This window comes from Salvia hispanica, chromosome 2 (genome assembly GCF_023119035.1).
Source record: "Salvia hispanica cultivar TCC Black 2014 chromosome 2, UniMelb_Shisp_WGS_1.0, whole genome shotgun sequence".
Taxonomy (NCBI): domain Eukaryota; kingdom Viridiplantae; phylum Streptophyta; class Magnoliopsida; order Lamiales; family Lamiaceae; genus Salvia; species Salvia hispanica.
In genome coordinates this window covers 13847252-13862008 of record NC_062966.1, presented here as the reverse complement: position 1 = coordinate 13862008, position 14757 = coordinate 13847252, and the positions used below count along the sequence as shown (strand labels likewise).

The window sequence follows — 14757 nt, the reverse complement described above, 5'->3', positions numbered from 1 at the left end:
TGAAATGAAATTTGAACGCTTTATTGCTGGGCATAGACATCTAATAATAATGGAACAAAATCAATAATACAAGTACAATAGTGGAAGTTTCTGTAAAAAAAAAGAAAACAATCAGCCTCCTAAAAGATTGAATAAGTAAGTCTACATTTTAGTACACGAGTTACTCGTACAAACAAACTCATACAACACAAGATACAACAGAGAGTTGGGCCTCAAATGGGAACTGAACGGGTGGTGAATAATATCTCCACCAAGCAAAACCCAATGCAGACGAGATGCCCATTTAGGCGTCTCCGACCATTATAACTCCAAAGCTCATTCCCACTTCCACTGGCAGTTCGGTCACATAAACCTTTTTTCTGACATAAAAAAACTTGAACAAGTGTAAATTAGGAGCAATACCTGCTTCAGCTGAAGGAATGTTTTATAGCTCAACAGCACCATTGCTCACAAACACCTCTGGGCTTCCTGCGTTTTTGTCCATCGTCCAGATGAAATCAGGCATGTCGACTCTCCGTCCTGCAACTGTCCGGTAGATGTAGAGTTTCTCAACAGGGCAATTTTCTGGCCGGGAATTAGGGTGACCTCTCTCATCTATAACTTCAACATTGAGCCTGGGCATCTTTTGAGCAAGCAGCTTACACGCTCCATAGCTCACCAAGCATGATGACATCCAAAGGGATCGCATTGTCTCTAGCTTTGCAGCATTTGCTAAGAGAGCTTTGTCCCCAAATGGACAGTCCCTGATCTCCAGTTTCCGCAGGCTATCACATCCAGACAAAACATGATGGAGGCCCATGTCACTATCCCCGGCAAAAGCTATGGACAGCATCTCCAATTTCTTAGCATGCTTTCCAATATATTCAAAAACTCGATCAGTAAGGAGGCCGGACATGGAAAGGCGTCGTAATTCCTTGCAGTTCTCTACTATGGCTCCAAAACCAGTATCAAGTGGTTCGAGAGTCAGGTAGTCAGGAGCTTGAGGCTCAATGATACAAAGTCGAAAGCGGACCATCTCTGGCCGGTTCCTTGCAATTGTAATCAAGGCAGCATTTGACATTTGACGACAAAAGTATAGAACAGACTGGAGCTTGGGGCAGCCTTCTGAAACGGAGACAAGCCCCTGTTCTGTCAAAGCAACGTTAGCTTCTGCCTCAAAAGGATCAGAAGGGAACACCCGAAGTTCTTGCAAATCCTTGCAAGATGCAGCCAGGGCTTCCAGACCAGCATCTTCAATGTAATCCAGAACCTGTTTGCAGTAACAGGGTTGATTAGCCAAAGGAAGTAATGCAACAAATGACACGCAACAAAACTGAATATTAAAACCGTAGAAACATAAAATATTTAGGCACAGAAGGCATAAATAAGTTATCATGAGCCAATGGAGCATCTAAATTCAGAGATGGGGTACAAACAGGTCTTCCAACCAGAGAAATGCTTTATTTTGCTGGTAGGTTCTTTACAGTATATTTAACAATAACTATCTACTACAGTCAATGGAAACTCTATGGAAGATAGCATTAAATACAGAAGGAAGAGTTGCATACCCAGAGACACTGTAAATGCGGACATAGGCTAATAATTTTTACAAGATCAGGACTTTGAATCGCTGCATAAATCAAGTCCAGAGAAGTGATTCTGGCACAGGCTGAATACATAGCAGGAAGATAAGCTGGAACGACATCCCAAAACCCGGACAAGCCTCTGAGTTGCTTACAGACTGAAAATGCTTCGGCCACGTTTGAGTATATATCAGGTCGGATTTCAGCTGAGTAGGCCCCGGTTCCAAATTCAACCAATTGGGGGGCCCGGTGAAGCAGGTTCGGAAGCTTCTCAAGGGGTACAGCGCGGTTTAGCTGAAGAGTCCTCAAATTAGGACACCGGCCAACCAGGCGCTCCAAGGCAGGGAAATTAACCTCTGAGCCTAAACAAGACATGTTAAGTGACACCAGTGAAGTGCAATTGTCGGGGAAATGGCTAAGCCAATGCCCACTTAGGTCCTCCACTTCACTCTCCCGCAAATCTATCTCTCTAAGGTTCCTGTATGCAAACAATACCCTGATTATCAAGAAAGTTGAATGCTATGAAAGAACAAAGTACCTAGAAAAAGTAATAGCTACAAGAGCACAATAGTGTGGCAGTTGAAACATTATTGTTGGTCCCAGAGAATCTTAGTCGAGCAACACTGCCTTTACTGCAGATAAAATATCATAACAAGCAATATCAAACATGCCAGTAACATTTTTCAAAGTCAAAATAATGCAGTGAAATTATTTGGACAGCCAGTAGAGCAGAGATCTATGCTCCATCCAGAGCCATCTTAAAAGAGCATTGAACCCTTACAGAGGAAAAGTAATTCCTTGTTATGCATGTGATAATGGGTTTACAACAGTAAATCAACTAGTCCCAGAATGGGCATTGGGCCAAAAAAAGAAAAAGGAAGTAAAAGGATGAACTTCATTTCTCATTCGCTGTATTTCCAAGGTAACTTTTCAGGTGCCCACACAAAGTATCTTATGTGGTACAAGATGACACAACAAATTACAGCATCCCATAATCCTTCCACTAAAGCAACTCTAATATTATGAGTAAACAATAAAGAAAAGAAATTATTGGTGTCCTAATTCAATCATTTTCGTAAAGAAGGAAAGGTAGAATATTAGAATCTACTCAATAATCCAAAAAACCACACATCCACCAAAGAATAATACAGGTCACAATATTCCATGGACAACTGACAAGGAATCTTCCTCAAATGAGAAAATCAGACAAGCCAATCAAACGGTTGTGTCATTCAAGGATCCCGTTTATTCAATAATCAATACACTGAACTTACAATTAAGAAGGGAAATCAGTTTGACACAATAAAATTCCCCCAACCAAAACTAACTATTCACCGCTACGGAAAGTATGTAAGTATGCCACGAGTGAGAAAAAAATCTAACTCACAACATTTTGTGATCTAATATACCACAGGAAAGAGAATGGAGCAATGAGTTGAAAATGAAATGAATTATAGAATCAAAAAGTAAGCTTTAACAACTTCACAGTCGCAGTTTGAATTTATCCAAATGCTGGACTTTCAACTAAATCCATATCAAAATCTCCAATTTATCACACAGACACAAGAACATTAACCAGATATCAAGCTTGGACGCCGATGACAGATCTATAAGATAAAATTAAAAAAAAAACACTGAACCCCATGGAAAAAATTACCTTCATTCGTCCATTAGAGAAGGGTAAAGTAAAATTTAAGAGAGAGAAAATAGTAAGAATTGAAGACATTATAACTCCAGTTTCAAATTGAATAACCTGCAATTAGCAGCAATCGAAGCGAGGCCGTCAGTAGTGAAGCCCTCACAGGAAGAGAGCACCAAAACCTTGAAATGTTTAAACGATCTGGCGATCAGGTCGAGGCTCTCGTCCGTGACGACCATCCGCTTGAGCCTGATCTCCTCGAGCGAGGGGTAGGAAGCCGCCATCGCCCTAATCCACGGCTGCACATAGCCGCCCCAGCCCTCCGGCACGAGGTTGAAATCCGCGAAATGCGGCTTCCCCTTCATCTCCACCGCCCGCACCTTGGGGAACCGCCGAATCACTATCTCCGGCGACACCGCGTAGCAGTTCCCGATGAAGACGCGGCGGCGGCACCAGCGCTCGATCTCGTACCACGAGCGGCACACCAGCGACACGGCGTTGCGGTCACGGTCGGACCTTAGGAAAGAGAAAACATGCTCGAGGACCTCCTCTGGAAACGAGTACGCCATGAGCTGGCGGTTTCAGCTCTGGATCTGAAAGATTCCTGCAATGGCGAGTGAGAGAGAGAGAGAAAGAGAGAGCTAAGATTGAAAAGATAAGGTTATTTGGGGTTTTTAACTTTGATGAGCTAATGACTGAACTAGGGTTTGAATTAACGGCTCGCGGTAGCAACACGTGGCAGTGGCAGATCTTGGCCGCCGATTTCGGAGTGGGCCCAGTTATCTATTTGAAACGAAGCGCGACCGTAGAAATTTGCAGTAAGTGTTGTCTGTGTGACGTGGCGCCCAGGACCATATAAATTGCGGTAATTTAATTTCACAATAATAACCACCATATTTTTAAATATTTTTTAATTATAATTTCAAAAAAGAATTAGGACTGTGGGTGACAGCTCCAAGTATGGGTTGATCTTACACAAAAGTTTTTGTGATTTACTTTACAAAAATGGAAGAAAATACTACTACTAATTTGTCATACTTTCTGAAATCACATATATTTTGAGTAAGTTATCACTTAACATTGAAATGTAAATCCAAATATGGGGCTAAATAACTACTCATAGTACTCCAATACTCCATATCTGATGCAAATACTTACATAGATAAATTTCACATAATTATTTTCAAAAGTTGAAAAACCTCTGTACTTGTTTCTAAGTACTAATACTAGTAATTAGTAGTACTAGAGGATCTTAAATAGTTATGTTATTTTTAATTTTTTTTGTAAAACTGGTATAAATGATGGGTAAAAGAAGTGAGGGAATCTCATGATTCTAAAATCGAGAATGTATCTAACTGATTTGATTGCGGATGAACAATGCGGAAATAAAGTGAATATAGAAATTGTAGTATTCAAATAAATTTTGTTGCATATATGTAAATTGCAATAATCCATGATGTACTAGTACATCTTTCTTTTTTAGATTATTTCAATCAAAATGTCATCTTTCTTTGTTTAATGGCGTACTATAAAATTTATTTTCTTCTCCCTCTTTATTTAAATATATTTAATTACATTTTTCTCTTTATTTCATTAATTCAATTTAATACTCTTGTGTCATTAGAATATGTGGTGTATTATTTGAATTTGATGAGTTTGAATTTTTGAAAAAAGTATCACAAATATTTAACTATTTTGTTTCAATAAAATCACATTCCACTTTTCATTGGAATTTACTTATACCGAAAATATTTTTTGTCGCTTGAATTCAGTTCCCTCCGTCTCTAATAATTCGTCACCGTTTGACCGGACACGAGTTTTAAGAAATGTAATAGAAAGTGAGTTGAAATGCGAGTCCTACTTTTATATATTAGTTTTATAATAAAATGCGAGTGTAAAATAGTTAGTGGAATGTAGGGTCCACCAAAAATTGTAAAAATGAAAGACAACAAATTTTTAGGGACGGACAAAAAAAGGAAATATGTGACAAATTTTCAGTGACGGAGTATTTACTTTTTACAATCAACGGAGTAAAGTTGGATATTGTAAGAACCCTAATAATACTTTGTTTGTGTGTGATTACCTAAAATGTCTATGTCAGCCAAACTTCAATTTTGTTTTTAGTTTTTCACTTACCATTAATTTGATTCTCAACAATCCAATCCCACTTTAGAATTACTAATTCCGTATATGCAGTGTTACTGTTACATGATTGGTATAAGATGCAACTACCATTATAGGATTATTGTGTTTCAATACTCAAAATGTTGAAAATTATAAGAGAATATTAATACACTTAGGGCGTGTTTGATTGGCAATATTAAATCCTATGATTAAATATGTATCATGTTTGGTTCATAAGATTGACCTTATAACATAATCCTAGATGGATAGTGGTCATGATAATTAGTCATAGACTCCCCTCCCAACTAAAATAATCTCACGACTTAATCTTAGATTGATAATCTCATGATATTAGTCATGTCAACCGAACACCACCTTACAAGTTAAACCCCCAAAAACTAATAATTGACTTATTAATGGTGTATAATGAAAAGGAGGTTGATAAGAGACATAATTAATGTAGTGGATCCTCATGAATTGTGACGAGTCCCATTTTCACGATTTGCAATCGACCATCAATTACTTACAATTTTTTTATAGCGTATACAGTATATAAAATGGAATGTTTATTTGTGATCCTTAATTGAAAGGAAAGCTACTTTGCATTTGAGGTGTCGTTGGAGATGGGTCATCACTCAATCATCTCCAGTGAGGAAATATTTGGATGATATAAACGCTCAAAAATATTCAAGAACGTAGTAATCAACAACAATTAAACTCGAATAACTTATTTTTTGCAAAAGCAATGTTATTTTGTATTTTTGTTGGAGTATTTGACTATATTAGTATAATTTTCTTTTTTAACCATTCTCGGACAGTAAAAAAAAATTATATGAGTAATTTTGTATTCCATTTTCAAATGTTATAAAATTGATTAGAAATCAACAAAATACTATAGATAACAATAATTCTTAATTAATTAATTTAGATTATTTACAATATGTTCATTTTTGGGTATATGTCATACTAAAACGTAATTTTACTCCAATCATTTACACCAAATTTATAATTTACACAATTTTTGAGTTTTTGTCTCACAAAATTTTTGCAATAACACCATATTTGATGTTGTTTAACAAAAAAACACCGAAAATGGGTTTGAGTTTGGTGCGTGGTTGGCGAAGATTTCTACATCAACTCATTTTTGGAGTATGGTTGGAGATGGTCTAAGGGCATAATGCCAAGAGAGAGATTAATGCCAACGGCAACACCAAACACTTAAACAGATCCAATCACATAACTTCTGATAAAAATCCATGGATTCCATCCTAAAACTAATTGGTGATAGGAGGAGTGGCCTATGAGATTTATATACTAGTTTCAGTTTGCTTTTGACACCGGTGTGGGATAGTTATATGTTATATTTTTAGTTTCAATTGCCAACACCCTCCTTCAAACTCTTCAAGGTGAACCTTGGAGGGGTTGGACTTTTTCTGATTGATTGGACCACTTGGCCCAATTTTTTTTCAATCGGTTGGACCACCTGGCCCAAATTTAGTCCAGATATACTGTTGGATCAATCATTTTTTCGATTTCGGCCCAAATATACTGCCAGATCAGTTAAATTTGACCCACAATCGGCGATCCGCTCTGATACCATGATAAAAATCCATGAATTATCCTAAAACCAATTGGTGATATAGGAGGAATGGCCCATGAGATTTATATACTAGTTTCAGTTTGCTTTTGACACCGATGTGAGATAGTTATATGTTATATTTTTAGTTTCAATTGCCAACAACTTCAATGATAAGTATAAATTGAACGATTGTCATACTCACTAAAAACAAAAGTCATGACAAGCGCAGACTTGTAGTAGTATTCAGAACTTTAGAGAGCAAACTGCTATCGGTCAAGCGTGAGGTTATTAACTGAGAGTCACTCCATGTACCAAGTGCAACAAAGTGCACATTGGACTTTTGTATAGATCGGGATTTGTATTTGTTGCAAAAGCGGACATTTCAAAAGGAAGTACCTCGTTTAACCTTCATTGTTGGATGCAAAAACTGTTACGTGTTAAATTTTGCATCGAAATTGGATTACTTTTTCATTTGATGTTAAATTTTGTCAATTCTGTCCCACATCGACTTGGTGATGAGCCAATCTAATCTATATAAGTGTGGATAACCCTCTCCCTTATGAGGCCTTTTAAGGGGTGAGTGACTCATTAATATGGTATCAGAGCGGTCCCAAGTCGATGATGGATCTCTCTTTATTTCTTATCTACCTCACGAGTAGAAGACCGATGTCCTTTTCGGCCCACACGTGAGGGGGCTTGTTAAATTCTCTCAGTTCTGTCCCAAATCGACTTGGTGATGATCCAATCTAATCTATATAAATGTGGATAACTCTTTTCCTTATGAGGCCTTTTAAGGGGTGAGTGACTCATTTCTAATATTTGATTTGATGGATTACTTTTTCATTTGATTTGAACTAAGTACAGTCATATGAGTTGTAATGCACGTAAAATCGAATATTTAGCTTACAATTAGGAAAGAATAATCTCATACTATATGAATATTAAGCACACGCATGGCTCTCCGGAAATTTCTCTTTTACCTCTAGGCTCTAGTGATGGCTGAATACTGAAGTTCACCTATGATAAATTTGTTGTATGTATTAAATAAAGTCCAAAATTAAAAAATTTATTTGTTTCAAGCTGTCAATTTTTTATACTATCAGATTTTATCTGCAATATGAATAAATAGCAATCACTACATTGATATTTAATACTATAGTCCATAACGTTTGTGTGTATACTATGCGCGCCTCCCTTTGTTGATTTGAGTATTTAATTTGTTGAATGAAAACATATATAACTTGAAATTGAGCATTTTGTTGATTCGAAAAAATATAGAACTTGAATCTTGTGGTGAAAAATATGTTAATTATGATTAAATCAAAGTGATTTTTTTTCGTGATGCATCCGTAATTGCATTCGTGACATAAAATGATAAATAACTATCACGAATTAATTGTCGTTTGAATTATGAATTGACAAAACAAGATGTACTATATAATAGTTTTATTTTATTTTTATAATACCCGAGTAGATCGGACTGATGCTTTATTCTACTCCATTTCTTAGTAAATGGATTCATGTTTATGAGAATTCAATAATTGGAGTATTTTAATGATATTAAATTAGTAATTAAATACAAAAAAATTACAGACTTTGTATGCATTATTTTAATTGGCCGTTATTAAATGCTATTGTATTATGCTATGCAGTATTTTATTATGGACTATTTGCCCATTCTTGGAGGTTCATTGTTGTTTATGCACATGGACTACATGTTACTATAACTTGTACACTTGTTTGTCGTATATAGTACTTTATTTTCAAACTTGTTAGTAACAGATGATTAAAAAAACATTGAACTTTTAATTTTTATTTATTTTTCTTTGATATATCAACATTGGACTTTTAATGATTTATCAGTCCATCTCAAACCTCAAAACTTTAATTACAAGTAGATAGTGCAAGAAACTCAACTCGTATATTTTACCAATCCAAAATACTTAATAATTGACATGATTAGAGCATTGTTTCGGTTTTGAATTCGGATTAGGTAAGCTTTTTGTGGGCTACGAACCACTTATTGATCACACCGGAAAACTCAGTTTGCAACAAAAATTTATTAAGTGTCCTGTCAAATTATTATGTGGGACTTTAAAATTAGTGTCATTCATTTGAGTAACTTTTAGTATCCTTTTATTAAAATATGGTGTACAACCAATTAATATTAGTCGTCATTGATTTAATTTGTTATGTTATTTAATTAACATAGGTGTATATAGTATTTACAATATCTTCGGAATTTGCTAGAATCTCTATGACGAAGTATTGGTGTCAGACTGTATATAATTCCACCACTTAAATAGGTAATGGAGTAGTACATGACAAATAAAGGAAAATTGTACGAAAATCACTTGATTAACACCATTACTTAAATTTACTAGATTCGTCTTCCCTATACACGATAAAAATTAGTAAAATTACTAAGTAAAAAAATACAAATTAAATGTAATCAGATATCATAATTATATTAGTCAAACTAAAATATATCCTAAAAATAAAGTACTCAATTTTAATTTTTATAATAAAATATTAGTAAATAACAAGTGTAGAGAGTTGGAATTTTTTGAAAGAATAACTAAATGCTCCCTTGTTAACTCATTAAATGTGTGTCTATACAAAAATATACCCTCCGTCCCTCACTAAGTGAAGCATTTCTTTTTGGCGTGGAATATAAGAAAATTAGATTTTACTGTATTAGTTAAGTGGAAAGAAAAAATTAAGATGGATGAAAAAGTAGAGAGTAAAAAATAGGAGATGGAATGCCAAAAAAAAGGAATTACCCACTTAGCTTGTGACGTCCGAAAAATAAATATGAATCACAACAAGAGACTTCCACTAGGACTTCCCACAAAAACTCCATGTCACGTCATCACTAGGACTTCCCATTTTACTGCCGCATCACTAGGACTTCCCCTGCACTAGGACTTCCCACTAGAACTTCCCGCAATAAAATTAAAATTCACAATTATTTTATTTACGGAATTAAAATTTCAACACGAATACGAACGGGGAAATGCAAATATTTCATTAAAAAAAAAACATACATTATTCGAAGAAAAAAAAATTACATAGTCAATAAAAAAAAAGCAACCACATCAACGTCCACCCCTCCGCGTCTAAACCTCTTCGATGATATCCTCCTGAAGTCAAACATGGGTATCTCTTTGCCGCATGTCGGCAAATGCGCGCAACCTCTCAACCTCTCCATTAGGTACCCCCATGTTCACATTCGCGCTGGCCACGCCGTGGCTTGGACCGGCACCCGTATCATCTTCGTTGGTCCACTGAGTCAGTTCGTCCCCTTCACTTTCGACAATCATGTTGTGCAAAATGATACATGCGTACATGATGTCGCCGATGTTGGGAATATACACTTGTCGTGCAGGACCCTTCACCATCCCCCATCGACTCTGGAGCACACCAAATGCCCGCTCAACATCCTTGCGCGCTGCCTCCTGACGGCTCCCAAAGTAGGACTTCTTTGGTCGATCGCATGCTTGATCGTCTTCACAAAGACGGGCCAGTTTGGGTATATCCCACCCGCCAAATAGTATCCCATATTGTGCTGGTTGTCGTTGGCGACGAAACTGATGGCGGGACTAACGCCATTTCACTGATCGTTGAACAGGGGCGACGACTGGAGGACGTTGAGGTCGTTGTTCGACCTGGCGACTCCAAAATAAGCATGCCATATCCACAACCGGTAGTTAGCTATAGCTTCAAGGATCATCGTGGGATGCTTGGCTTTGAAGCCGGAAGTATGTATCCCCTTCCAGGCGGCGGGGCAGTTCTTCCACTCCCAATCATATAATCTATGCTGCCCAACATCTCAGGGAACCCGTGCATATTTATCAGCCGCTGGCAGTCTTCGGGCTCGGACTCCGAAGATAGTGATCCCCGAATATCGATCTAACGCCCGCGCAAAAATTCAGCAGACACTCGACGGCTGAAGACTCGCCAATATGGAGGTACTCGTCGAACATGTCGGTCGGGCCTCCGTACACCAGTTGCCACGATTGCGGCAGTGCACTTCTGTAAGGGCGTGTGTCCGAGTTTGCCAGCCGCATCCTCCCTGATCCTGAAAAACTCGTATCTTCTCTCTAAAGCACCCACGATATGCATAAACAGCGGACGATGCATCCTAAAACGTCGCCGGAATAAGACATCCCCAAAATGCGGCTGCGAAGTGAAGTAGTCCCGATACAACCGAATATGTGCAGCAATGTGGTCCCGGGGTACATGACATCGGCGATGGATCGGCCGAGGTACCGCCGCCGCCACCTGCTGCCACCGCTGTTGCCTCTGCCGTAGCAATCGATCAATCGCCCCTTCCACAGCGAAATCCAATTCACTATCACTATCACTATCACTAGCGCCTCCGCCACTACCACCCGCACGACTACTAGTCATTCTAGATATACTTGAAAATAGAGTTTAGAGAGAGAAACTTGTCAACACAAGTGGTGTGAATGAAATGAAGTTCAACGAGTCCTATTTTTAGAGTTTCTTTTTAAAAATAAAAAATATAAAACTCAGACGTCCGACCCTCGCCACAGTGGCGGACGTCCGTCCGCCCGTGGGTCGGACGTCCGAGCCCATCCGACGGGCATATGGGACGGGCGTGTCCGCCCTTCTTCCCTACGGCGGACGTCGGCGACGTCCTACCGCGACGTCCGCCGTTAGAGATGCTCTTAGTAAATAAAAAAAAAAAAAGTTTACTCCGTCCGTCCGTGTAATAATTCATATCAATACATTTTATTTTTTCTGAATTTAATTAAGTTTTCTTAACTTTTTCAAAACTGAATCGACCAAAAACACGTCTCTTTGATTCTTTTTATTCTAAGAGCAGCGATGTGAATCGTGAACCAGTCATGACCTGATAAACTAGAGTTAAGTTTAAAAAAATGATACTATATTAATAAGTAATAACCCCACTAAATACTGGCTTCATTTTCCACTCATTGAGACAAAACATGTTTCTTCCAGAAAAGTACAGATTAATTAATTTAGGACCTAGAATCCTATTCTTAGTTTTTATGATTAATTCCATTTTGTGCATGCAGCTGGTTTAGTAGGGTAGGATGGTAATTAAGAGTTTAGTATTATTGGACTTGCCACAAAAAGTCTACTCCTAACTCTCCTTAACCCAACGATTAGGCATGCTCATAATTCATTATTATGGGTCTTTATTTTTCTAATATTTTCCCAATATTTAACTTATGTATGGCCTTCATTTCAACGAGTGCAACTGAATAATAATTGTTACTCCACTTTTCTACCTATGAGACTCCGCCGTCATACATTTATTAAGACAAGGGGTTAAATGAAAGTTAAAGATCTTAAGGGAATTGATTATTAAACACTATTGTATTCCATATATGAGATGATAATTATATTTAATACTTATTTATTACATTGATTATATTTCTCACATACATGGGTGTTAATATATTGGAAGGAAAAACAAGAAAAAAGGGTAACGAGATTTTGGTATGGAGAAAATGTTTGGTCCTACCAAACTGCGTTATTTAAGTTTACTATAGAGATGTAAGAAGAAATATTAAATAATCGAAAGGGAAAGAAAAAGAAGTTAAATTATGAGGCATGGCCCCATCAATGAGTGAGTCAATAAATAAGGTGAAAATAATCTTCATCTACCAAACCTTTTTGGTACATTTTCATCATTTTGCATATATAATATTGGAGGGTCAATTTTCTTCTAACTTGCTTGAATTTTGGTGGATAACAATTCTGAAAAAGTTAGACTAAGAGCATAAAAATGATTAGGCACAAAATTTTTGCGAGGTTGTCGCACAGAACAATATGCAGTCTTAGTAAATGTATTTAACGTGTTGATATTTAATTTTAATTTGAAAATCTTGTTAGTTTGAAATACTTGTTAGTTTGAAATACTTGTTGCTCGTTATCTAAATGAAACAATGAATTGCAAGAAATAGATAAAAATGACTACAACAGGAGTATGAAGGATGAAAATGGAGTAAGTATTAGATTTTGGCTTAATAACTGAATTGGGAGTTATGACGATAGATTTAAGAACACTTTTCTCAAACTCTTCATGATTTTAACAAATTATGATAACTTTATCAGGAACATGTGATGAGCCAATGGGAAGATGATAGATGGATTTGGAAGTTTACATGGAGGAAGAATATGTTTGTCTAGGAGGAGAAATTATTGGGAAGTTTATATCTAGTCGTGGATCACAAGATTGATGTGAGAGTTTGGGCTATTGATAAATCAAACACTTTCTATATTTTTGGTTTCTATTTGCAAGTTAATCATATTATCGAAAAGAATCAACCATTTCTTTTATGATTAAATGAACATAAATTTAAAGGTCACGTTAAGGATAGAGACGGACATATGCGGTGCCATGGGGTTCCATGGAACTCCCAACTTTTGTATGTTTTACTATGTATATTTTAGGTTCACACAAAGCTAATATTCATGTGTTAGTGCTAGTGGTTGAGAATTCAGCCTTCAACTATAGAGGTTTAGAGCATCCGCAGATGTAAAGTTTTTGTCGTCCGTCCGTCCGTGCCGCTGAGCAGGCCTCGTCCGTCCGCCGCTGCAGCTCGTTCGTCCGTGCCAGCGTCACGACGCTGCTCTTAGCTAAGAGCACGTCCATGCCGCTGAGCAGCCCTACGTGGCACGATCTGATTGGCCAACGGCTTAGCTGTTGGCAAATTCAATTTTTCTTTTTTAAAAAAAAAATTCATAAATAATTCGAAATAATAACAAAAATAAAAATATATATATTTTTAGATTCCCAAAAAATAGAGCCGTTTAGAACATCCACAATAAGAATAGGACAACCATAGGCCATCCACTCTCTCTCTCTGCCACGTCATAAGCACTAAAAATCCACCTGCCACATCAGCATGTTACTCAAATAGGCTAGCCTTAGGCCAGCCATAGGCCAGCCGCAATAAAAATAATTCAAAACAACTACATTTACGAAATTAAATTTACGATTAAATTACGGAATTAAATTTACGAGACATATACGGGAAAATTCATTCATTTCATTAAAAAAAAGGTACATAGATAAAAAAAAATACATGATTTTTTTTATAAAAAAAATGGGCTTCTACACACGAGCCCCGCCACTCTCTACTCCTCGTCGTCGCCGCCGCCGTCCTTACCGTCGCCACCCGGGGTATCTGAGCCCGCGTCTGAACCCCCCACCAGTGCCCTCGAGGCATCCAAATCCACCTGCATGTTCTCGAGCATCGAGTGGAGAAACCTCTTCTCCATTGGGTCAGTTGCGGCCTTCCACTCTTGGAAGAACTTGTACATCCGTTCCTCCGTTTTTGCACGCGAGAATAAGGTGTACGCGCGTGGGGGGAGGGGGTGCCGAGATGATTGTTAGGTTTGGTATACTGAAAAACATGTTTCGAGCAAGTTTCGCTCGAATAGAATCTTGCTTGTATACGTAAAACTCTATAATCCACTTTTAACCCGATTCAGTATTATTCGAGCAGTCTCGCACGAATAGAATCACTATTATTATTACATTGTGTTTGCTTGTGCATTTATAAGATGTTTTACAAACATTTAAATGTATAAGAAGTAAACAAAGTCTAAGTCTTTTGTTTAGTAGACCGGTTGTGGGCGTCGTCCACTTTAAGGTAACACGGTCAGATCTATGCAATGCTTTGCAAAAGAAAAAGAAGAATTTCACAACCTAGATAGGCTTTGGCTACCTATCGTGAAAGGTTGCAATGTCAATCCGCATATTTCTAAGCCTTACTGAAATAAGATGACATTGGTGTGGTATAGCACTGAACGGATCTAACAGCAAGACGTGTCTTTATGCTATCTACTTG

General features: G+C 37.4%; 1 protein-coding gene across 3 annotated transcripts; it reads right to left on the bottom strand.

The window, feature by feature from the left end:
* LOC125203682 (protein TRANSPORT INHIBITOR RESPONSE 1-like) lies at positions 1–3846 on the bottom strand. 3 transcript variants are annotated; one of them, XM_048102087.1, is made up of 4 exons: positions 3316–3846; positions 1548–2040; positions 403–1249; positions 1–330 (listed from the first exon to the last, which is right to left on the bottom strand). In XM_048102087.1, the coding sequence occupies exons 1-3, from the start codon at positions 3768–3770 to the stop codon at positions 425–427; spliced, it is 1773 nt and encodes a 590-aa protein (XP_047958044.1). In that variant the 5' UTR covers positions 3771–3846; the 3' UTR covers positions 1–330; positions 403–424. The 3 variants fall into 3 exon arrangements, with proteins under 3 accessions (XP_047958044.1, XP_047958045.1, XP_047958043.1); XM_048102088.1 differs by having other exon boundaries at positions 1–90; XM_048102086.1 differs by having other exon boundaries at positions 1–1249.
* Between the last annotated feature and the right edge of the window lie 10911 nt (positions 3847–14757).